The sequence below is a fragment of the Mirounga angustirostris genome, unplaced genomic scaffold, assembly GCF_029215605.1.
Source record: "Mirounga angustirostris isolate CCGP_5_RB_7025 unplaced genomic scaffold, mMirAng1.0.hap1 SCAF_4, whole genome shotgun sequence".
Lineage (NCBI taxonomy): Eukaryota > Metazoa > Chordata > Mammalia > Carnivora > Phocidae > Mirounga > Mirounga angustirostris.
This window is the reverse complement of record NW_026991712.1, coordinates 19,736,702-19,760,964: the sequence shown is the minus strand read 5'-3', so window position 1 is coordinate 19,760,964 and position 24,263 is coordinate 19,736,702. Positions and strand designations below refer to the sequence as shown.

General features: G+C 42.5%; 1 protein-coding gene across 4 annotated transcripts in view; it reads left to right on the top strand.

Moving 5' to 3' along the window:
* Positions 1–24,263, top strand: part of DEPTOR (DEP domain containing MTOR interacting protein) — a 129,442-nt gene that overhangs the window by 93,201 nt on the left and 11,978 nt on the right. For 2 of the 4 annotated variants that reach the window (XM_054512476.2, XM_045895980.3), the window contains exon 8: positions 1,418–1,522. In XM_054512476.2, the coding sequence (XP_054368451.1) occupies positions 1,418–1,522 (105 nt within the window). Of the gene's footprint in view, positions 1–1,417; positions 4,021–5,488; positions 5,659–24,263 lie in introns of those variants that run through there. The other 2 variants (XM_064587956.1, XM_045895979.3) reach the window with 2 other exon arrangements.

Sequence of the window (24,263 nt, the reverse complement as noted above, 5' to 3'; positions counted from 1 at the left end):
TCACCCACTCTCCATCCCCCACCTCTTTCTCTCAGTCTCTGCACAAAACCACATCAATGTGCTCTTGAAAGCACTTCTCCTCTTCCTTCAGTCTTCTAACTTTTGGGGGCGCCTAGGTGGCTCAATTGGTTAAGAGTCAGTCTGCCTTCCACTCCGCTCATGATCCCAGGGGCCTGGAATCCCACATCGGGCTCCCTGCTCAGCAGAGAGTCTGCTTCTCCCTTTCTCCATCTACCTCTCCCCCTGCTCATGCTCGTGCTTGCGCTCTGTCTCAAATAAATAAATAAAATCTTTAAAAAAATCTCCTAACTTTTGTTTTATTACCTCAGGGACAAAAAAAGAAAAATCTTTCCCCACCCATTCAGGCTGCAAATATTTGTCAAGGACTGCTTCACATTCTGGGCACTGAGGAGTTAAAATAAAGATGGGCCCAGTCATAGCCAGTCAATATGAAAAAAGCCCTGGAACTATGTCTGTATCCGGGGAAAAGGTAAACTATACTTTTGGAAGTGAAATTAGGTATAAGAAACTAGTAATACTAGCAAAGCCTAAAGCCAATGAAGGGCCTAAACATCTGTTTGAGAATGTTCACAAAAATTGCATTTTCTTTCCCGCCTTGCCTCAGTCTCAAGCATTCGAGAAACCGTTGATTATGTTTGCAAGTTTTTTGGTTTCTTTTTGGTTTTAAATGTAAATGCCAGCATTGCCAGTAATTGTGAGTGTGTGTCTTCTGCATTTCAGTTAGGGTACGTATTAAAGACGTGTCTGGGAGCTGCCCAGGGAATGTAACTGCCCCTTCTAATGATTCTATAGGAAAAGGCACCCTCCGGTTTCAAACCACTTTTGGAATAGCACCTACTTGTAAATTGTGAACTTTATGTACTTACTCACTTACTTTTCTTGGTAGAGAAAATTGTGTTTCAAGAAAGCCAAAACTCTCATAAATTTCCCACTGTTAGTAATTTAAATTGTTCCTTTGGACTTCAAGGATGTAGCAAGGTCACCAAGAAAGTATCATTTGGATCCAGGGGAAAAAGAATAAACTTGGAACAGAAATGGGGTCTGGAGAGAAATTTCAACCATGTTTTCACGATCGTCTAAATTTTCCACTGGAGTCTGCTATCACATTGCATAGCAGCCTAAGAAAGAGGCAATCTGCCAGTTATGTATTGAGTATGCCCTCACAGAACAAGCTTATTTCTGCCAAACAGGTATTGCTTGACCCCCTTTTCTGCATCGATACGCCTGTGTTTGTGATAGAAGCAAAGTGTTCTGTTCTCCCAACAAGGTTCAGATGGAGCAGAGAAGAGATATGTCAGGGCACACACTTAATCCGGGCTGGTTTTCTTTCTCTTGGAAGGACAGGCAAATTGCCAGAGACCGTCTGCTGATTAATAATTGGGCTTTTCCTCTCCAGATCGTCGGTGATGCTGTTGGCTGGGGCTTTGTGGTTCGGGGAAGCAAGCCGTGCCACATCCAGGCCGTGGACCCCAGCGGCCCAGCTGCGGCAGCAGGAATGAAGGTACCTCCAACTGGGCAACGTCTGAAAACCTCTAGCCTCCTTTCATTGTCGGTGCCATCTGTACCTTCTCCCCCCGAGTGGTTTGGTCTCATCTGGGTCAAGTTTCCTTTCCCCTTTCTGAAGAGGGTTGAAGTGAAGCCAAGAGTGTGATGCAGCGAACAGGGAGAAAAAGGTTTCCTGTCACTCTGACAGGGCCTCATTGGTCTCCAGCCCTCCCTTGAGTTTTTCTCATCTCTCCCCTTTAACCGATACTGAGTTTGAACATAAAATAGTTGCTTTTTTGCTCAAGTCTTATATAACTCTACAGCTTCGGTTCTATACAAAGCGTATTCCGGGGGGATTTATGCAGCCAGGGAGCATGCTTAGACCATGTGAGGCAGCAGTGAGCTAAAGAAAACAGAAGTCATGGGATTTGGAAGAGGAGATCTGGATTCCCATTTTGGTTCTGCTAATTTCTAGCTCTTTGACTTTTTTTTTTTTTTTTCTTTATAGATTTCACTTTTTTTTTTTTTAAAGATTTTATTTATTTATTTTGAGAGAGAGAGAATGAGAGACAGAGAGCATGAGAGGGAGGAGGGTCAGAGGGAGAAGCAGACTCCCTGCCGAGCAGGGAGCCCGATGCGGGACTCGATCCCGGGACTCCAGGATCATGACCTGAGCCGAAGGCAGTCGCCCAACCAACTGAGCCACCCAGGCGCCCTCTAGCTCTTTGACTTTGAACGAGCCCTGTAACTATCTCAGAGGCTGTTTCGTCCTCTTTCAAATAATAATCGTATTTCCTTCTGTTGTTTTATGGATTAAGTATGTAGAAACATTTTATATAATGTGCAAAGAATGACACAAACATCAAACAAGTTGAATGAATCATGGAATATTTTTGAAAATAACTTTTAGATATTTTTTGGTACTAAAGTAATGCATATAGAGTGAAGAAAATGTAGAAAATACAGACCAGCGGGAAAAATAATGATAATTGCCTGTAATATTTTGTAACTCAGAGATAACCACTATTAACATTAACTTTAAGCAGCTTTATTGGGGTATGATTGACATACAATAAAGCGTAGTCCTGTTCACGTTTTGATTTATATTCTTCCAGACTCCTTATATTATGTATACACATATACACACATACATATGTATATATGTATATATATCTATACATTGGTTTCTTTAAGCTTTTTAAATTGAAGTATAATTAACATACAATGTTATATTAGTTCCAGGTGTATAGCATATTGATTTGACAATTCTATAGATTACTCAGTGCTCACCAGGGTAAGGGTAGTCACCATCTGTCACATTGTTTTTATTTATACAGAAATATCATGTAAGAGGATGTGAGAGCATGGTTTTCTGCTTCAAAACACCTTTACCTGGGGTGTCTGGGTGGCTCAGCCAGTTGAGCGTCCAACTCTTGGTTTTGGCTCAGGTCATGATCTCATGGTTGTGGGATCGAGCCCCATGTCAGGCTCTGTGCTCAGTGCAGAGTCTGCTTCAGATTCTCTCTCCCTCACCCTCGCCCTCACTCTCTCTCTCTCAAATAAATAAAATCTTAAAAAAAAAAACCAAAAACACCTTTACCTAGCCCAGTTTTCTTTTGTCATCTGTAAAACATTCCACAAAGGACACTTAGGTCTTGATTATCTGGGCCCATGGAAGGATGCAGAAGGCTTGAAAGCCACAGATCATTCCTCTGCTTATTTCTTCAATACTCTCATCCTCTCCCATCATCAGTCCTTTTCCTGGACCAGTAAACCAGGAAAGCAATAGGCATGACTTGGATGTTCACAGCTCTGATGTCCAGCACTTACCCTCTGGCGCTGATGTTCCCACTGGAAAAGAAAGCTGGGCAGCAGAGACCAGCTCCAGGGTGCACGGAGCACAGATTACAGGCAGCCTGAGTGATCGGTGCTGCAGGATTAGGGGTTGACTCTGCGCCCTGATTTGAACACCTCCTTCAGGGGCTCACCAGGTCCTGTGCTCTGGACAAGTTGCAGAAGCCTTGTTGTCCAGGGCCGTCTGTGTGATAGGCCCTTCCTCCCTCCTCGTTCTGCAGCGGGCACAGCACCAAAGGACCTTGGAGCAGGAAAGTTGGCGAGGAGCATGAAGGGCGAGCATTTGTATCTGTGCCAAGGCTGAATTTGTCATTTTCTAATGGAACTCTTGGCTGGGGAAAGAGTTTTATATTTTATTTCCACAGCAAAGCACCTAGTATAAATTATTTTTGGCAGAGCATGCACTCACTCACATGGGGCTTTGACTTAAAGCATTGTTTGCTTTGGGGAAAGCAATGGATTTACACTGCAGCTAAAGACCTTGTTGTGCTTGGCCACGTAATTGATTTTAGTCTATCTTTATCAATTAACATGAATAACTGTTCTAGGCATTGTCAATCGATCAGTTAATTAACTCCTTAATGTAGATACTCTGATAGGTGGGTAACCTGATATATTTTTTCAATTTCATAAGCTACTATTTCATATGGTTTATATTCTCAGTTTCTTAAGGGGTGTGCAATGGTTTTCATATATTTTAGAAAGGTACAGAATTTATTAGCATAGCATTTCCAAAGTTGTATTATACAGCTCTCTGCTCCAGCAAAATATCCTGACCTGAGGTTCTGTGATCAAAACTTTGATTGATTGATTGATTGATTGATTGATTTAAAGAGAGAGATTGTATACGTGTGTGCCCACGAGCTGTGGGAAGCAGGGGCAGAGGGAGAGAGAGAGAATCTTAAGCAGGCTCCACCTCCAGCACGGAGGCTCCATCTCACAACCCTGAAATCATGACCTGAGCTAAAATCAAGAGTTGGACATTTAACTGACTGAGCCCCCCCACCAGGTGCCCCTGTAATCAAAACTATTTCAAACTACTGTGCACTTTAGCACCCTGTCAGAAATTCACAAAGCGCATTAGCATATTAAAAATTCTGTCAAGTCCAGCAGGCAAAAAACTTGTTTAAATTGTCTAATACAGCTTTTTATCATTTAATAGAAACACTCAAATGAAATCTTATGATTGTTAAGATATAGCATTAAAACTGTTCAAAGAGGGGCACCTGGGTGGCTCAATCAGTTAAACGTCCGACTCTTGATTTCGGCTCAGGTCCTGAGATCAAGCCCCACATTGAGCTCTGCACTGAGCACAGAGCTTGCTTAAGATTCTTTCTTTCATTTTCCCTCTGCCTCTCACCGCTGGCTCTCTCTCTCTTAAAAAAAACCAAAAAAACCAAAAAAAAAGCAAAACAAAAACTGTTCAAAGAAGCTGCTTTTGGTCAAAGTCTATATTGGGATGAATATATAGAGATATATTTTTGAATTGTATTGCTGGTTGAATGCAAAAGACAGAGAATACCATACCCTTCCATATAATTTAACTGTGTATATTCATTTAAATTACTTAAGGGGCACCCCACATCGAGCCCCACATTGAGTTCCTGTTTGGCGGGAAGCCTGCTTCTCCCTCTCCTACTCCCCCTGCTTGTGTTCCCTCTCTCTGCCCCTCTCTGTCAAATAAATAAATAAATAAAATCTTTAAAATAAATAAATAAATAAATAAATAAATAAATAAATAATAAATAAATTACTTAGCACATTATTTTCTCACAGAAAACACTGAATTTTTTCCTATTTTACCGTATTTACTTGCCCTGGAATAACTCCACTTACATAAAAATCCATTTGTATAATCCAGTCCTATAGGCTTGTTTCCAAAAGGCTGTTGCCCTTTGCCCTTGTCCCGGAAAACTACAGGGAAGTGTATCTGGTTGTGCCGAGCTCTGGGAAGGTGGGACCAGGGACACCACCCTGTGGGAGCTTATCCACTGACCTGGGCAATGATTGACCTGCTTGGTCTGGGTGGTAGAAAGGATCCAAAATTCTGGCCAGAAGCCTCCTTTTAGCACCTGTGACTGGCAGGAGTGGACTCAGGATGATGTAAAGTGCCTCACTTTGTCTTCAGGGTCACTGTCTCTGTGGAACCCCAGGCTCATCCCTCAAGTCAAGCTCCTGGTTTTCTCCTGCTTTCTGATGTGGACACAGCCTTGTGCCTGAGCCTTTGTGACTGTGGCTGCTGAATTTCACTACTTTACTTGCTAAAACGGAGATCATCTTGTAGCTAAGTTTCTCATAGGTACCATTTCTCTCTCTTATTTCACCTTTCTATGGGGATCGGAAAGTTTTAAGATGTGGGCCACCAGCATGTGGACAGGAGAGACCCCAAACTGAAGAAACTGAGGGCCACTTTCACTGGTTAACACGTCTAGACCTTCCCAGACCCAAAGGAGAGCTCCTTGCCTGGTTTAAATGACATCCTTAATCCATCATGAGAGGAGACCTTCATATTTGTATTAACATTTACTTCTCTAGAACGTCTGGAAGAACTTCAGAGAATATGTGTCCTTTGGGAGAGTGATAAGGGATAAGTGATAAGTGGGGAGAATTCTAGATTGGAGTAGAGACATCTGAGACCTTTGTGCCTGGGCCACCTAGCCCCATGGCCCCACAGCTCTCATGCCTGTCTCTCTGTACCGCTGACTGAGGTAGGTGGGGCTGGATCAGGACTGGGCTGCAGGGTGGGATTGCTGAGAGGCAGGGCCGGGAGCATATAAATGTGTAGAGCGTGCGGTGGGGGGGGGGGTCAACCTGACCTCCGTTGTAAGTGGAATTGAGTTTTAGATGTTTTGATCAATTATTAGAGTTTTATGTGATCTCAAGCTTGTTTGTAAAGTTTGTCTTTAGTCTGTTTCTCCCCTTCCCTTCTGATGACTTGCTCTCCATGCAGTAGGAAAATATTTGTTCCCAGAGACCTAAAAGGAAACGGATGTTGCAAGAGGCCCCAAACTATAACTTTATTTTTAGTTTTGTCTGAATCAAGACACTCATAAAAAAAAAAGAGAGAGAACAATTAGTTGCATCTTTCAAGATTTTTTTTTTTTTTAATTTATTTTTTGACAGAGAGACAGCAAGAGAGGGAACACAAGCAGGGGGAGTGGGAGAGGGAGAAGCAGGCTTCCCGCTGAGCAGGGAGCCCGATGTGGGGACTCGATCCCAGGACCCTGGGATCATGACCTGAGCCGAAGGCAGATGCTTAACGACTGAGCCCCCCAGGCTCACCTAGTTGCATCTTTTCTAAGAAGTTTGCTGTTTTGTCTCATAGGACCCCCTCTTCGCTCCTGTGCCTACAAAACAACAGCTGTAGAGTCATTAAAATTCTCACTTGATCTAGCGTCTTTGAATTTGGAGCTGTTTTTCTTGTGATTGTTCTTTTGCTTAAAAAAATGAAACCTGCAAACCTCTGACTTAGAGGGCCTTTCACTGGGCATTACAACTCTAGAATGGACCATGAAATACGGGAATCATCAAAAGCTTAGTCAACCATTCAGCATTCAGTGCATTTTCAACTAGAAGAGGTTGTTTGCTACATTTTCTCTTTGGGAACTCTTCACACATCATTTAGGAATTCCATAGCAGTAAACTATGGTTCATTTCAAGGCAAAGAGTGGGAAGGAGAAAAGAAGAGAAGGAACTCTAATTTACTGAGTGCTGTATGCCTGACACTGCACCATACGAGGCCCTTTCTGTACATGAGGCCATTTACAAGACCAGTGCTCTAACCCCTGAGCTATGGAGCCCATAAGGCCATTTAATACCGGCATATGAATACTGAAATCCTAGAGGAAGAAACCGTTCCAGGAGGAATCATTCTTTTTCTCCCCTCTTTTCTTCTACTTTGAAAAGAAATAAAGTTTCTTCAGCAAGACTGCAGGCTGCCATCTAATGACCACTTAAACATGGCTTCACGTCACAACCTTGAATGACATCCTTTTTTTAATCACATCAAGTTGAATCCCATTTCTGGACTACATTGTCTGTCATAACAAATGATCCTCTAGTATCTGTCCTCCAGTGTAGACAGGGCAGAATTTTTACATTTCACAAATACATCATGCTTGTATCTATGTCTGCCTTCAAATAAATCTAATCAAGTGACCCTGGCACTTAAGATCCTCTGATGGCTCCCCATTACAATGAGGATAAGGTCCAGATGCCTTCCTGGGGACTACAGTGTCCATGATCTGGACCCTGCTGAGAATAACATTATTTCCTACCCTGTTTTGCTTATATAAGGCTCTGTTGGCCTTGCGTCTATCGCTCCCAAATACCAAGTTTTCCTGCCTAAGGCTGGATGTCTGGCTCTACTGTTGTCATTCAAGTCTCAGATTAAAGGTCAGTTTTTCAGAGTAGCTTCCTTAAATTCCCTGTGATATTCTTTATCTTCCTTCAGTTACTCTTTCTCATTACTACCCTGTCTTAGGTTTTCAAGACATAGTATTTATCAGAATCTGATAATGATACTTGTATGTTTATTATCTATCTGTCTCTAGTAGCTCCATAAATGTCAATCTGTCTTAACTACTATATTCCCAGCACTTAGCACAATTCCTGGCATTTAGTAAGTGCTGGGAAAAATCTGTGCTTCCATAGAAAGGCTGAGGAATTCACCCATTGAGCACCTGCATTGTGTTCCCACACATGTCATATGCATTCTCTATTTTATTGTTCTTACAACGTTTGAAGGTGGGAAGGAAGTGTTCTTCCAGCTTTGCGAATGAGGAAACTGAGGCCCAGTTAATCTCTTTCCCAAAGTCACCCAGTCTATAAATGTCAGAACTAAATTCAAACCTGGTCTCTCTGCCCCAAAGCCCTACTAGATGCTTCCTACTGCATTATTTCATAAAATACAAACCCACGAGGCAGAGCCCAATAGACGGTATATCCTAATAAAACCTTGAACTCCTGCAAATTGCTCATGGATACATGACCTTTGATGTCTCTTGTGGGAAGAATTTGTATTTCATTCCAAATGAATTGTTAGGGCAGTCACATGTTCACCTGTGTTGGCTTGAAGATCAAATAAATAATTTTTATTCTTGGCACCAACCTCTCACTTGGGTCAGTGCTAGATCTTACAGGGTCACCCAAGTGAAAGATGCAGAATATTTACTTGTGTTAATTTAATCAAATACTTGTCAGGGCAAACCATTCAGCCTTCACACTGTGAAGAAATTTGAGCCGTATTTACAAATAAGGAACAAAAGATATCCTTGCTCTTTTCTGGAAAGTTTCTTTTTTTCTGGTGGGAATAATTAAGTCCTGTGAGAAACAGTATTCAAGTTTTCATGCAACCCATGCCAACAATCGGGAGGGATTTCAAGACTCCTGGCTTCTTCTCTTGTTTCCTGCTGTGATGAATTGATGGATGTGGACTTATGGGGCCTCTTTTCTCTTTGTTTGTTTCTTTGTTTGTTTATATAGAAACAGAACTATCTGAGTCAGAGTAAGGCATGAGTGGTCATTGTGTTCTTTTTTTACACCTTTCAAAAACTCCTACTTCTTATATGGAAGAAAAAAGTAAAAATCCTGCTTTTTGGACTTTCTTCCTCATAGCAACAAACCTGTATCCCTCATGGACTTTTCCTTCTGAGCCAAGAGAGGCCAGGTTGGGCAAACCATCTGAAGTTCCTAATTAATTTAGCCAAGACAGTTCGGGCATTCAAGTAGCAAATTGTGGGGTGATGGTCAACACAGATGAAAAAAATACATTCTGTTAACTGTATTAAAGGTAGTTTTTTCCAGTTGAGTTCAGGAAAATCATGTGTGGGAATAAAAAGTGATGTCTTATGTACCATGCCATATTGTCCCTTAGTTGGCAGAAAGCAGTAGGGTTAGTGTCCCTTTGCTCATCATTAGGTGTGACTAGGGTGTGGGGAGAAATGACCACTTTGCCTGCGGTGCCTGCCTGCACAAGAAGCCACCTCTCAGGGCCTCAGCTCGGACCCCTTAGCTGTTCTGTGCCCTTCCCTAGCAGGGAGTGGTCTTCACGTCAGGCTCTGACAGCCTCCCAGAAGACAGGGCAACTCCACACAGTTCTTTGTTCAGTTGGTATTGACCATCTGCTGTACACCAGACACTATGTTTGGCCTTCATAGGATTTTCGGTCTAGAGGAGAGAGACATTAATCAAGTAATTCCACTCTTAAATATATAATTATAAACAGATGAGAGCTATGAAGAAAAGCACTGGAGTTTCTAATTTTTGTAGGATGGTGGGAAGAAATGACAGGGAACACTTCCCCCAGGAAAAATGCTTGAGCTGAGATCTAAAGAATGGATAGAAGTCAACTGAGCCTGAGTGTGTCTGTACACTTAGTGAATGTGTGTGTGTGTGCATTATGCACACATATGTGTTCACGTGTGTAGTTACATCCACACACGCACAAAGGGTTTATTCCATATAGAAGAAACGCAGAAAGGACCATGGTTCCTTGGACAAGAATGGAAGCCATGACTAGACTGCAGTGTGAAGAGAATTTTGGAAGCAGGGGTAGCAGTGAGTTAGGGCAGAGTGTTTCTTATTTGTTATTATCTTTCCCTTAAGAAGCCCTTTTAAGACATTTTTCCCCCTAATCATCCCTCGCACAAAATTTGGACAACACAGATACACTGTATTCCTGTTTATATACTCTGTCATGTATGTGTGCGTGTGTGTATGCTTTATACATAAAAAGAGAAAGATTTTTTCACACTCCCCTTTGGGGCAGTTTTTCCCCTTTGGGAGCTACGTCACCCCTAATGAGAATGCGTGAGTTAGGGAAGGAAGCTCAAGAGCTTTATAAAATTGTGTTAAATTTAATCATAATGGTCATACAACCAAATAGACAGCTTTCAAGTGTATAGTTTGATAAATTTTGTCAAATGTACACACCTGTGTAACTACCTTCAGAACACAGAACATTTCCAGCACTCCAGAAAGTTCCCTCATGCCTCTTTCTAGTCAATCCCCCCACCACCAGAGGCAACCACTCTTACGATCTCTGTCACCAGAAATTAGTTTAGGTTTTTAGAGTCAGACAGAACTCCTGGCTGTATGCCTCATGTCTCTGTGATGTTTGGCAAATTATTTCATTTCTCTGGACCTTTTTCTCATCTTGTAAATGAGGAAAGATGCAGAGTCTTCCTCACAGGGTTGGTGAGGGAGGTATGCTGCCCTTCCCCCTTCCCCACAGTATGAATACACGGGCACCTCTAAGAGGGGTCCAGCGGGATCAGGCTTATAGCATAAGGATCACTTCAGGCCTAGAAATGCTTCCAATTGCCTGAGCTCTGGCCTTTCCAGTCTGCGTTGCCCTTTGCCTTGCGACCCACAAATCCTGCCTGCTCCTCTCATTTCCCGAATGTTTCTGCTCCTGTGCTCTTCTAAAAAGCTGCCGCCATACTGAGGACATAGGTCCTTTCTCACTGGCTTCATCCAGTGGCCTTATTATAAGCACCCCTAGTTCCCCCACTTTCAGAATCTCCGAGAACCATATCTGACTTATCTTGGCCAGTCATTCTCCTTCCTTTCATCATCTGGCCCACCTACCTCATTCCTTATCTTGTGGCCCATCCCGTGTTCTGAGGGCTCAAGTTTCCAGTTTGTGCCCGGCGCTGGGTCATATGACAAAGAGCCAGGCTTAGGTGTCAGACAGCAGGTGTTTGAGTCCCACCTTCACCACTTCTATAGGACCCAGGATAACGACTTCAACTCAAACCTAAGCCTCAAGTTCTTCACCTTTATAGTGACACTTATAATAGTCATTCACAAGTCACAATGAAATGAAATGTGTCCTAGCACAGTAGCTGGCCATAATAAACACTCAATACATGTTTGTAGGTGTCAGTTATTATATTGCTTGTTATTCTGAGTCTGCTGGCTCATCTTTGCTTAAATAAGTTTATATTCATAAACATGTAGCACAGAGTAGCGAAACAGTCGATGAAATGGGGTATCGTGGGGAGCATGGTCTATGTAATCATATGTTCCTGCCATATTGCAGCAAGCTGTTGCAATTTGCTCACTTAGAAATGCCGAACCTCGGGGCGCCTAGGTGGCTCAGTCGTTAAGCATCTGCCTTCGGCTCAGGTCATGATCCCAGGGTCCTGGGATCAAGCCCCGCATCAGGCTCCCTGCTTGGCGGGGAGCCTGCTTCTCCCTCTCCCACTCCCCCTGCTTGTGTTCTTGCTCTCGCTATGTCTCTCTCTGTCAAAAATAAATAAATAAAATCTTTAAAAAAAAAAAAAATGCCGAACCTCTGTTTCTCATCTTAAAATGGCAATGGTACTTGCTTCATGGCATAAGTGTGAGGGCAGATAAGAAAATGTGCATGAAGTATCAAGCCCAGAGCTGCCACGGAGTAGACCTTCAGTGAGGATCATCTCCTACTTCATCAAATATAAAATGCATTGATCATAAGACGGAACCCAATTTCAGAGTTGTGCATCGTAGAGTCAGCAACTACTGGCGTTACATCAAGTCCCAGCCCCGATTGCTGTACTCCTAGCAGAGAGGCTGAAAATAAACGCTTTTATACACAGCTGTTGCAAAAGTAATCTTTTACAAAAGCAAAGACATGTCAAGTTTTAGAAATGTCTTGGTATAATCCTGAGCCGTTCCTACACTGATCTACTGTGGGCTCGAATACTGGCTTTCTTTGTGCTGGATCCCTGAGGACAGGACGAAGTGTAAGTACTGAGAAGTGAAAACCTGGAGACCCCTTAGACCTCAAGAGATTGGGTGGTCACCCTATTTTTCTCCATCACACCTGAATAGTTATGTGTGGCCAAATCCTGTCAACCTTCTGAAAGACTCCTCAAGAGCAGATCACCCTAAGACTGCCTCCTATGCAGTCCCTAAGACTGCCTCCTATAGGTGAGACTGCCTCCTATAGGCACCCTAAGATTGCCTCCTATAGGTGAGTCTTGGGCGGGGGGAGGGGTCGCTGACTTTATACACTTGCTTTGGAAGAAGAAGAGAAAGGTATAAAGTCAGCGACCCCTCCCCCCGCCCAAGACTCACTATACCTGGAAAAAATTTAAAACTACCCCAACCAAGGCTGGACCTCTCTTTCCAGAGCCATGTCCTAAGTTTATCCATGCCCAATCCAAGTATCCGGAAGAGTAAAGATAAATATCATACTGTCTTTACTGTCTCCACTGGTGTGTGACTTACAGAGGATTCCCCAGTTTGGGGCTGTAGATCAGTGACTATTAGGTGCCATTATTTTATGAGTGATACAAAATCCTTCCAAACAGTGGTTAAGACTAGTATTTCTTTGCCATGTACTAGCTGGAAAGAAGTTAATCTAAGGCTGAGATGTGTCTCTGTGGTCTCTGATCCCTATTTTGTATTTTCATTTTGCTCAGTTTCCATTGCCAAGGTCACTTGAAAGTCTAGGATGGCTGCTAGAACTTGAACAATGAGGTTTGCATTCCAGCCATCCATAAAGGAAGAAGAGAAGGAGAAGGGTACTATTGCTACTTTAAAGATCCTTCCTGGAAGTTGCATACATTACTTCTGTTTATATCCCATTGGTCAGAGTTTAACCACACATGGCCACACTTAGATACAAGGAAATCTAGGAAATGTTGTTTATTCTGAGTGACTATTATGGGTTGAATTGTGTCCCCCCCCCCCAAAAAAGATACATTGAAATCCTAATCCTCAGTACTTGAGAAGGTGACCTTAAGGAAATAGAGTCTTGACAGAGGTAATCAAGTTAAGATGAAGTCATTAGGTTGGGCCCTAGTCCACAATTGGTGTCCTTATAAAAAGGAGAAATTTGGAAATAGGGACTAATATGCACAGAAGAAAGACAGACTGAAGACACACTTGGAGAAAATGTCCATGGGCCTGGAGGATGCATCTATAAGCCAGTGAATGCCAATGATTGCCAGCAACCACCAGAAGCTAGAAGATGCAAGGAAGGATTTCCTCTGGGGCCATCAGAGAGAACGTGGCTTTGCTGATACCTTAATTTCATACTTCGAGACTCCAGAGACAATGAATTTCTGTTGTTTGAAGTCATCCTGTTCTTGGTATTTGTTATGGTAGCCCTAAAAAACTAGTACAGTTGCCATGTGTCCAGGAAAAAAATAGAAGTTCTATTAATAAAGAGGGAGAAGACAGTGGATACTGGGAGACAACTCATAGTTTCTGTCACTGACCATAAAAAGCTGTACAAACATCCTTCAAGAAATATTTACTGATCACCTACTGCATACGGTGCCCTGTGGGGATCCAGTGGTGAGCAAAGCCAGCGAGGCCCCTGCCCTCGGGGAGCTTTGGGTCTAGTGATAAGGGAGATATTAATTATTCACACAAATACTTAATTATAAACTGTGATGTGTGGGTCTGGTAGGAAGATTACCAGATGCAAGACTTGGAGTCTCAGATACAAATTTTTGTAGGTTTGCACATTTCATTCATTTTCAGAATTCCATGATGAACACTATAAAGTCATGTGCTGAGTCTGCCAGTTTGCCGTTAGCATCAGTCTCTTAATTCCACCCACTACTGTTCTTCTGCCAGATTAAATGAAATGTTGTTGGTATTATAGTTACAGCTTATGGTTCTCAAGGGAGAGCCTGTGAGAGAAAGCAAAATGATGGAGAATGAAACAGGAAAACATCCGTTTGGCAGAGGGTTGTGTCACTGAAGCAGGAATTATGGATGTTGAGTTGATTGAATGCTTTGTTTTTCACATTCCTCCTCCTCCTCCAGTCTCTTCCACCTCAGTAAATATCATTACCATCCAACCAGTTGCTTGGGCCAGAAACCTAGAAGTCATGCTTGTTTTTCTCTTCTTCTTCCAATTCAAGACACTTCCAAAATGTATCTCGAATGCATCTGTTTGTCTTCATTTCCCCAACTCCGAACGCCTGTCATCTCTCACCAGGACTACTGTGGCCCTAATTGGTCTTACATGTGACCTTGCAGCCTTATCATCTGTTCCCCATTTAGCCACCAAAGGAAATCTGGTTCTGCCACTCTCTCACTTGAGATTCTTCATTGTGTCCACGTTGCTTTTAACATGAAATCTAAAAGTCTTACTGTGGCCTACGCAGTCCCACACGATCTGACCCCCACCCGTCTTTCAACTCTTACCTCCTGGCCACTCTCCTCCTTGCTCCCCTCCATCATCACCTTTTAGTTCCTCAAACCAGTGATTGCTTTCTCTCCGTGGGCCTTTTGCGCTTGCCATTCCTTCCTCCTAGAATTCTCTTCTCATGGCTTGTCACGGATCCCCCCTTATCTTTTACACCTCACCTTACATGTCTCTTCCTCTTTAATGAGGATGGAAAGTCTTCATAGCATATTCACACCCACATCTCACTGACTGGAATTGTGTTGCATGGTCATTTCTGGGGCTGCTGAGGAATTGAATATTTCATTCTCCAACTTTTATAGGGCAAGAGAAAGAGAGGTTGGGCTGAAGTAGGGTGAGTGAAGCCTGCAGTATCTGCCCGAGCTCCTCATTTTTCTCTTTCCTCCCTCCCTACTTATTTTCTTCACAGATATGTATTTGTCTTCTAACCCTGCTCTAGGACACATGCTCTATGAACGCAGGGATAGCATCTAATTCTTTTTCTACTACATTCCCAATAAATGTTTGTTAAGTCAACAAATTAATTTCTGTGGCCAGGGAGGGTGGAAACTCTGATCTAGACACTGTCTCTGCTTTACTAAAATAAAAAGGCTTGTTAAAATGGCAGGTAGCCAGTGGGATTTCATTCTAGCACTTGCCACACCACGTGACCCTTAACAGGTGCTCAGAATTTTTTTTAGAAATCTCAGTCAATTGGATTCCATTTATTCAAGTCTTACTATTTCTAAGATATTAAATAAATCCTTGGAAGTTGATTCCCAAAGCCCCGTCATTATATTCTTAGGTAGAAGGACAAATATAATATGTACTACAGACTAGCTGCAACAAGATAATTCATCTGAAAATCCCTAGCATCTTGCCTGGCACAAAGTTGACACTAATTTTTATTTTTAAAAGAATTTGAGCATGTCAGGTGATGTCTAGACAATACATTATTTCAGAGGCAGACAGCACTGAACATATTTGCATAAGAAGATATACTTTCCATTTGGGGGCACATGTCCCACCCTTTGAATAGATTTCATGGAGAACAAGTGAAAACAGTCCTAAGATAAATTAAAGCAGTATTTGTTAGGCATGCTAGGCACCGTGCTAGGTGCATTATCTCTATTCTTTCATTTATGATCACCTCTGTCTTGGGACAGAGTATTGTCTCCCTTTTTATAACTGGAAAAAAATGAGGTTTGGGGGGTTTAAGAATTTTGCCTAAGGATAAGACTTACATGTGAATTCAGATATGCCTGGATCTAGATCATATGCTTTGGAATCATTATTATTTGTGTGTGAAACTGGTTATATCAAGAGAAGATTGAAGCCAGAAATACCCTTAATAACACAGGGGTTTAGATGATGCTGGGACAGAAGTGTAATATTGCATTTGGGACCCCTCGGCATTGGTTCTTATTGTAGAGCTTTGTCCTCCAGTACCATGATACTGAGATGCCATTCTTGCAAAGTAAGAAATCCAAATCACGGGGCACCTGGGTGGCTCAGTCAGTTAAGCGTCTGCCTTCAGCTCAGGTCATGATCTCAGAGTCCTGGGATCGAGCCCCGCATCGGGCTCCCTGCTCTGCAGGAAGCCTGCTTCTCCCTCTGCTCCCCACCCTGCTTGTGTTCCCTCTCTCACTCTCTCTCTCTGTCAATTAAATAAATGAATAAAATCTTTAAAAAAAAAAAAAAAGAAATCCAAATCACTAAAATGTTTAAAAGTGAAAGGGCTGAGTTTTGGGAACTAGAAAAAATATAGCCTTCTTTCTCAACTTTCTGTATCCCAAGGATGTGAGCAGCCCAAATCTGTTGATCTTTAAGATGTTAGTATGATACCCAGCATTTGAACGGGGCTTCTGAATGAATATGTTCTGTTGGCAGGAAGCCCAGAAGCGTGCACCCTGGTGTCTCATGATAGCAAGTATGGATCCGGATGATGTGATTGTAGAGAGCCTTAAGCAAAGTTTGTACCGAACATCATTAGACACCTTGTTCCACTCAGGGCTTTTGTATCTGGTTTTTCGTTCTTCTGTGTTTTGTCTGACACTGGTTTAAGTGCTTGTTCTGGATGAGTCCCATATTTTAGAGTCATCTCTCTCTGCCCTAAGACTTTATTTTCTGCCCCATCTGTCTTCCAGCCCCCATGCAAATCCATATTCCTTCCACCAGTCCCACTGTGGAACCAGAGGGCAGGATCTGCAGAACCTCTGGGCTGGGCAGAGACCCAACGATGCTCTGTCCCCAGGACCTCTCTAGGCCAGTGCCTCAAGTCAAACTGGTTTGACTTCTGGGAGGGGACGAAAGTCATTGTGATTATGTGATTAATGCTTGTTGATTCACCTTTTATTCTTGGCTCTTATCCACGATTTTCATTGAGTTTCTTTATAGATGAAATGTGTTTGAAATTCAACATTGTATAAATGTCTGTTGAATTTCCAACAGCAGTAGTAGTATTTTCTCTATCAATAATCAGAAACTTAAAGCTAGAAAGATTCTGCTGATTCTTAACATTATCTTGGGGTCACATGCCTCTTTGAGAGTTCATTGACAGCTATGGACCCTCTTCCCAGAAAAAAAAGAAAAGATGAGAGAGATCAAGAGAGAGACAAAGACAGAGAGAGAGAGAGATTTGCACACAGTCTAGTATTGTTCATGGATTGTCTAAAACTTATTCATGGACCCTAGGATAAGAATCTCCCAGTCTAACCTTCCCATATTATGGGTAATGAAAATAAGGCCCACCTAAGTGAAGTGACTCACCCAGGGTTAAGTGAGAAAACCAGAACTAGGATCTGATCGTGCTGATAAATGTGTGTGATGAATCAACTTCAATGCTTGGCCCATGGACACCCAATTTAGACTATTCCCATCCCTTCTGCACCCCACCCCTACCATCGTGGTCATTTTAGTAACTAATATGATTTGGGCTGTTTGAGTTTATATTATGGTCAACTATTTTTAGTAATTATTATTATAATAACAGTGCCTTGCTTTTGTAACACATGTGTTGGAGACTCACATTTCTCATTGTATTCTCACAACTCCCTGAAATAGAAGTGAGTACGTATTATAAACTCCATTTTACATGTAAGAAAATTAAGACCCAAGCAAGTTGTTTAGGGCCAAGTGAGAAGTGAATTGCAGCTCTTTGTGTGCCATGAATTCCATTTTGGGGAACTGGGCTTGCATATGATCCTCTTGTTTAGAACAAGTGTAAGCAAGAGCACAAAGATCTTGAAGTAATGCCCAGATCAGTGTTTCTCCAGCCTCACTGTACATCAGAATCACCTGGAAAACTCCTCAAACATATCCAAAGGTACGGACACAGTTGGTCTGGGGGGAGGCCCAGATATGGGCGCTTTTTGGAAATGACTTAAATGTGTAGCAGCCAAAAGGGAGAACTATCATCCAGACTTCACAAAAGATGGATATAATGCTGCATAATCCCATCATGTGGTTGGATAAGGGGCTGCCCTGATTTTCATGCCTGAAACTCAAAGGGAAGACCGCGTTCCATAGTCTGTTTTGAAATGCCCTGCGAAGGCATTTGGAGGGTGTACTTGGGGTCTTGAGGTATTGCCTTGCAGCGTATCAGTGACAAGCACATTTGGAAATGCATTAGCTCCACTTGATATCAGAATTTGCCCGAAGCAAAACAAGCCAGGAAGTGGCCCGTAAACCTCAATAACACTGTTAGCGAGCAGTTATTCCTCATGCTGACTTCTTGGCTGCTGTGAATTATGACAGTGGGGCCGTGTGTAGGTCAAGAAACCCAGCTTCCCCCAACCGCCGGCGTAAAACACAGCTCTTGTTGCACGTCCGATACTTTGGGATGGAATTTCAGGATGGGGTTTCAGCCCCATTTGATGGTGAGGATGCCAGTTAACAGCTTGTACCCTGGGAAAATTGCACTGTGTCTTGTTCTTTTTGAGCAGCAGAGGCTTTTTAGAAGAACAGGAAAATAGGCTGCATACCATCCCAAGGAAAGTTTAATGCTAGTGGAGGTCAATTGCTTTTTTTTTTTTTTAATTTTTTTTTATTCTTATGTTAATCCCCATACATTACATCATTAGTTTTAGATGAAGTGTTCCATGATTCATTGTTTGTGCATAACACCCAGTGCTCCATGCAGAATGTGCCCTCCTCAATACCCACCACCAGGCTAACCCATCCTCACACCCCCCTCCCCTCTAGAACCCTGTTTGTTTTTCAGAGTCCATCGTCTCTCATGGTTCGTCTACCCCTCCGATTTCCCCCGCTTCATTCTCAATTGCTTTTTAATTCAAATATACTTTGGGTTTAGTTTTACAGGATGGATGTTCCTCTGCTGCGGAGAAAATGTTTACCTTTCCCCCCCCTCTCTTTCTACCTAGACCTGAATAGCCACCCAGATTTGGCCAAAGTTTGTGCTAACCGATGAAAAGTTCATGAAGCAAGGTGTAATGGGGCTCTCTTGCTGGGCTGGGGAAAGCCAGAGATCTGCAGAGGGAGGGCCCCCAGAGCCCCTCGGCACCTCAAAGGAAAAAACTGCCTTTGTCATGGCTACGTGTGACCAGCTGTGTTACCACAGTGGGACCATGGCGTACCCTAACTGAACTGTGTTCCAGGCAGGGTAGCCACCTGCACGTACCCACAGCTGGGGTTGATGAGGTCCAATTCCACCTCACAGAGCCGGAGTAATCAGGACCAAGCACACACCCTATCTTTGTAGGCCCAGCAGTGGCATGACTGTGTCCTACCTTAGCTAGGTCAGAGGGGGCAGAGTACCAAGGGGTCCCCATGTCTGTGTACTCTGGTATCCTGGGCTACAGGCCTATGTGTGGAACACAACTTAGGTGTCTCACACTCTGTGGAGAGTCTGAAGTCATTCTTGTCAGGAGCTTCTGATCTTGTAGAGGTAGGATCTATACAGAGAAACAGCTGGGAAAAAAATACGTTTTCCATATGTATTTCCTTAGCACACACCTCAGTTGTTTATGGTTCCCAAACCTCTATTTCTCATTGGGTGACCTGAAGTTTCACTTCTAAAGGTTCTGGAATGGGACTGTAAGGGAAGCTGGTGAAGAAATCTCTGGAAGGCCATGACCTCATTAGCAGGTGGGAGTCCTGACACCACAATTGGTCAGAGGGCTATCAGTCAGGGAGAAGACCTGGATATGGAACAGCACAGAACGGACAGGCTAGAACTCCTCCAAACACCTCTGTGTCAGCCTCTAGCTGTATTTAACCATGGCAGCCATGAGTGATGTTTGCTGCCTTACTTCTGCTTCCCAGATATTATGCAAATTTCTCCCTGTGGCCACTTAAACCTGGAAGTACACTGGAAAGGGAATCTGGGCAATGTAGTTCTCGCTTGGCCAAGTTGACAACACAGAGCTCCACCTCTTATTTATTATATTCGTGCTCTTCCTAATATCAAGCCCACAAAATATCCTCACTACAAGTATGAGGAAGAGTTGGGGACATTGAATATGAGATCCATCCAGTAAAGGAGGGGAGAGGATGAAGGGGATGACCTCAAGGAATTGTACCCAGTTCTTGCTACTGTATGTGGAATTGTATTATATACAACCAGAGTGAGGGTGCTTCTACCATTGTCTCTGTAAGCAAAAACTATCTCTTTGTTCCCTCTGGCTCCTTGGGGTAGGGACCCAAGACAGATGAAGTATTTAAAATAGGAATCCCGTGTTTTATTTGGTTTGTTTTTTATTTAAATTCAATTAGCCAACATATAGTACATCATTAGTTTCAGATGTAGTGTTTGATGATTCATCAGTTGAGTCCCATCTTTGGTCTTTTCTTTCCAGACTTAAAAAACAAAAAACAAATACCTCATTCTAGCAAACTCTGGTTTTGTACACAACATGACTCAGTTCAGGTACTTTATGAAAGACGGAAGCAATATGACCAAACAGTCAGTTTGGGACACTTTCCTGGATCACTTTTGAGTGCCCAGAAGGGAAGTCCATTTTCCAGGGTTAACCACCTATAAATTAATCACTTTCTTGCATAAAGACTTAGCAAAGGTGTTTAGTCCAGGCTCAGAATCCAGTGGGTTAGCATTCAAGTAAACATGCACAGGTGTGGGAGCTGGCCTAAGAGGGTAGACCACTTAATAAAATGTAATGTCTGGTATGTTCTTTAGGGATAGGAGGAAGAAGGAACCCATTTTTGTTGGGTGTCATGCTGAGCACAGTGACAGTTGCTCAATATGTATCATCTCTCTAATCTTTGTCACAGCCCTATAACCTGGATATTAGCTCTATTTTATAGTTGAGACTGACAGAGTTTGAGTCATAGCCTCTGGTTGTGCAAGTAAATGGCAGAGGCAAAAGCCAAACTAGCCCAGGTCTGTCTGATTCCAGAACCCTTGGTCTTTCCATTATGTCATGGTACCCTTCTAATGTGTTGTAATTATTTTACTTTTCTGGTCCTCAGTTTCTCCACCTGGCTAATCTTGGCAAAGTCTGTTACCAACTCTGCCAGGGATTAGGTGTTTCCCTAGGAATGGAGATATTGGACAGAACCCCAATCTTCAAATCCATACAGTTCTCTGGGACTGGTGTGCAAGGCTCCTAAAGATGTTATGATCCAGAATATAACACACAGGCCACGTTTACTGTTTATTGCTAGACCGTGGGAGGTGGGAGTGGGGTGGGGTTTACTCCCAATCTTTATCCAAGTCAGCATGGAACCTCCCTAGATCCTTCAGCACAAGCTCCTAAACTGAGATGGTCCTGAGGAGGCTGATTGGCAGCCCCGTCCTTGCCGCACAGATTGCTTGGTCCCAAATATAGCCCCAGGGACTGGTAAAATAAGGAAGAGTTTCTGGAGCAGAAACCAGAGGCATAGTTTCCTCCCCTGGGGGTACTCAGCTCCCATCGGCCGTGACAAAGAATGTCTAAGGTTACTTAGTCCAGATAACACACTCAAAAAGAGCGTGCTCCATCTTAGACCTATTTATAACCCTTTTACTTTTCTCACCAAAATACTACCAACTACCTGGTAACCTGGGCTATCTCTGCAAATACACACACACACACACACACACATACACACACACACCATTTTGTTCTTAGCACCACCTTGGGGGTAGAATAAAAAGAATGAGACTTTAGTTCGCTCTTAAAAGTTAGATAATATCACCAACACACTAGAGGTCACCCCTTATGAGTGAAATAATATATGAAAAATACACTGCATTTGTGGAAACAAAGTTATAATGTAATTATTTACCTGACAAATAACCTTAATGTGTACTGCATCTTGTTTAGTAATCTTTTAAATTTTTTAGTATATTCATTTTGCTTTTTAGCATAATCCAGAAAAAAAACATAATTTCTGGGTGTTAAGTGCCTAACAATAAAAAGCATGCTAAGGGCAAACAGCTAATTGGGTAAAAGGTTTCTTTGGAGGAAAGAATTTCGGGTCAGGGAGGAAATCTGACCTAATGGAGCCTCTTTTCTTTTAGCCGTGAGCTCCCGTGGGAGTTAAAAACATGCATTGAGAGTGTGTGTCTCCTGCTTCTGGAAGCCCCAGTTTGCAATTCCACGGAATTCTAAGGAACTTTCTGTATCCACAGTGTAAGCCAATTTTGTAAGGGCGGCAGGTAGGAGTGATAATTTGCATATGCCCTACGGTACAAAGGCTCCCAGATGACAGATTCCTTTCCTTCAGTAGTAAAGGAAGTCCACGGAATCTTGTGGTTCTATTGTGTATATGTTGCTTCTCTTCAGTGCCTGAACACTTCTTATAACCTTGGGGAACTACCAGGTCAAGAGTGTGCTGTCTGTCCTTAGCACAAGCAGATCTTGGAAGTGGTCCCAGTGCAATCAAGAGCAGCATGTGGGAAAGAGCTATGAACCACCAGGGCAGGCCACAAATCCTCCATCTATCCTCATCCCCATCTCCAGAGGGAACCCCCTGGAAGGCAAATTTTCATCCTAACTTTGGGAATCTAAGTTCAGTGGATCCTATATCTCCCCCTCCTTGAAGTACATCACAGTCCCCCTTGACCGACCCCTCCCCTTCAAACTGAGCAAACTGGATCTGAAGCAGACCTTCGGTCGATTTGGGCTGGAAGGGGGCAGATTCTGTTTGAAACCAGCAGGCACTTGGAATCTTTCAATTTGAAACAAAAATTCTTTAGTGTTGCTTTTTGTTGTTGTTTTATTGGAAAATTCACTCTTAACGTATCCTTGACTTTCCTTCAAGGCTGATTGCATAGTCTGTTCTTTAGGGCCATCACAGAGCCATCCATATAGCATGCTGAAAGTGCATAAAGCTTAGAGGAAAGCTAATTCTCTGGAGAGAGAATCCTGTGTTTGTCCAAGAACTGGATCTCTGCCTCCTCCCACACCACTCACTCTCCAGCCAGTTACATATTTGGTGGAGAGATTTATGGGACTAAACATACAGCTGCAAATCTTTTCTTTTTTTTTCCCCCAAGAACAATGTTCTGCTGTCAAGGCTATTATGCACTAAATACAGACACACAACTTACTTACTATACAGCAGTGTCTGAAACTCCTAAGTGTCATCCTTGCTGAATGTGAATGCTTTTGTAAACATAAAGCATTCTATAGATGTAAGAAATTCATTCTATAGAAGTAACTAGCACATCTTGACTCAGCTTACATTAGTTCTGCAGCAACTTTGTTAAAGTGAGTATTCTACAGACAAGACCACTGATTCCTTAAGGAATTCCATACTCAATTTACTTTAAAATTATGCTGATTGTTTACAGTGGTTTCTGGATTCTTTATCCTTGTGAGATTCTCTTAGCTTAGGAAAAGCTCTCTTATCACCCTGGATTGATTTTTATTGTATTTTTCATATTTGATCTCAATAAATAATACCAACTCAGTATCAATTTCCATCTCCCAAACCAGAACCCAAAGTAGCTTTCCTGGGTATGCACCATGCAATTGTTGGTTTGTCTTCCTTTCAACAGTCTGCATTCATGGGGCTGTTTGCAGGGAGAGATTGTGTGGGAAGAGGAATAGAAGAGAAAAACCAATATTTATTTAATGTTTCACTGATATTAAACACTGGGGTTAGTACTTAATCAGATTTGATCCTCATAATGAATATGACCTCCATTTTGCAGATGAGTAAAGCATAACTCAGGGAATTTGTAACTTGCCCAAAGTCCCATTACTGGTAAATTATAAAGGTAAGAATTAAAACAATTTTATTGCACTATATAGAAAATGTAAAAATTATTTAGGCACATCGCAGTTTATTACAAAATGAGCTACTAGTGAAACTACTACCCAAGAATTCTAAGATCACAGGTTAGTTGCCTACTTTTGAAATTTATATCAATTAGGGATGCCTGGGTGGCTCAGTCATTAAGCGTCTGCCTTCGGCTCAGGTCATGATCCCAGGGTCCTGGGATCAAGCCCCGCATCGGGCTCCCTGCTTGCTGGGAAGCCTGCTTCTCCCGCTCCCACTCCCCCTGATTGTATTCCCTCTCTCGCGGTGTCTCTCTCTGTCAAATAAATAAAATCTTTAAAAAAATTTAAAAAAAGAAATTCATATCAGTTAATCATATTATAATTATAGTATTGAAACTTTATCTCTTGGTCTGTCTTGCTGTTTTGTTATTTTGAGGGAAAGCCTGAAGCAGGCTTACCCTTGAATCCTTTCTCCTTCAAGAACACAAAGAACAAAAGAGAGAAAAGCCAGAGTGGCTTTACATGAGTGCAGTCATTTCGGGGATGTGAGTGTCTTGGTGAATACACATTCCCATGGCAGTAAG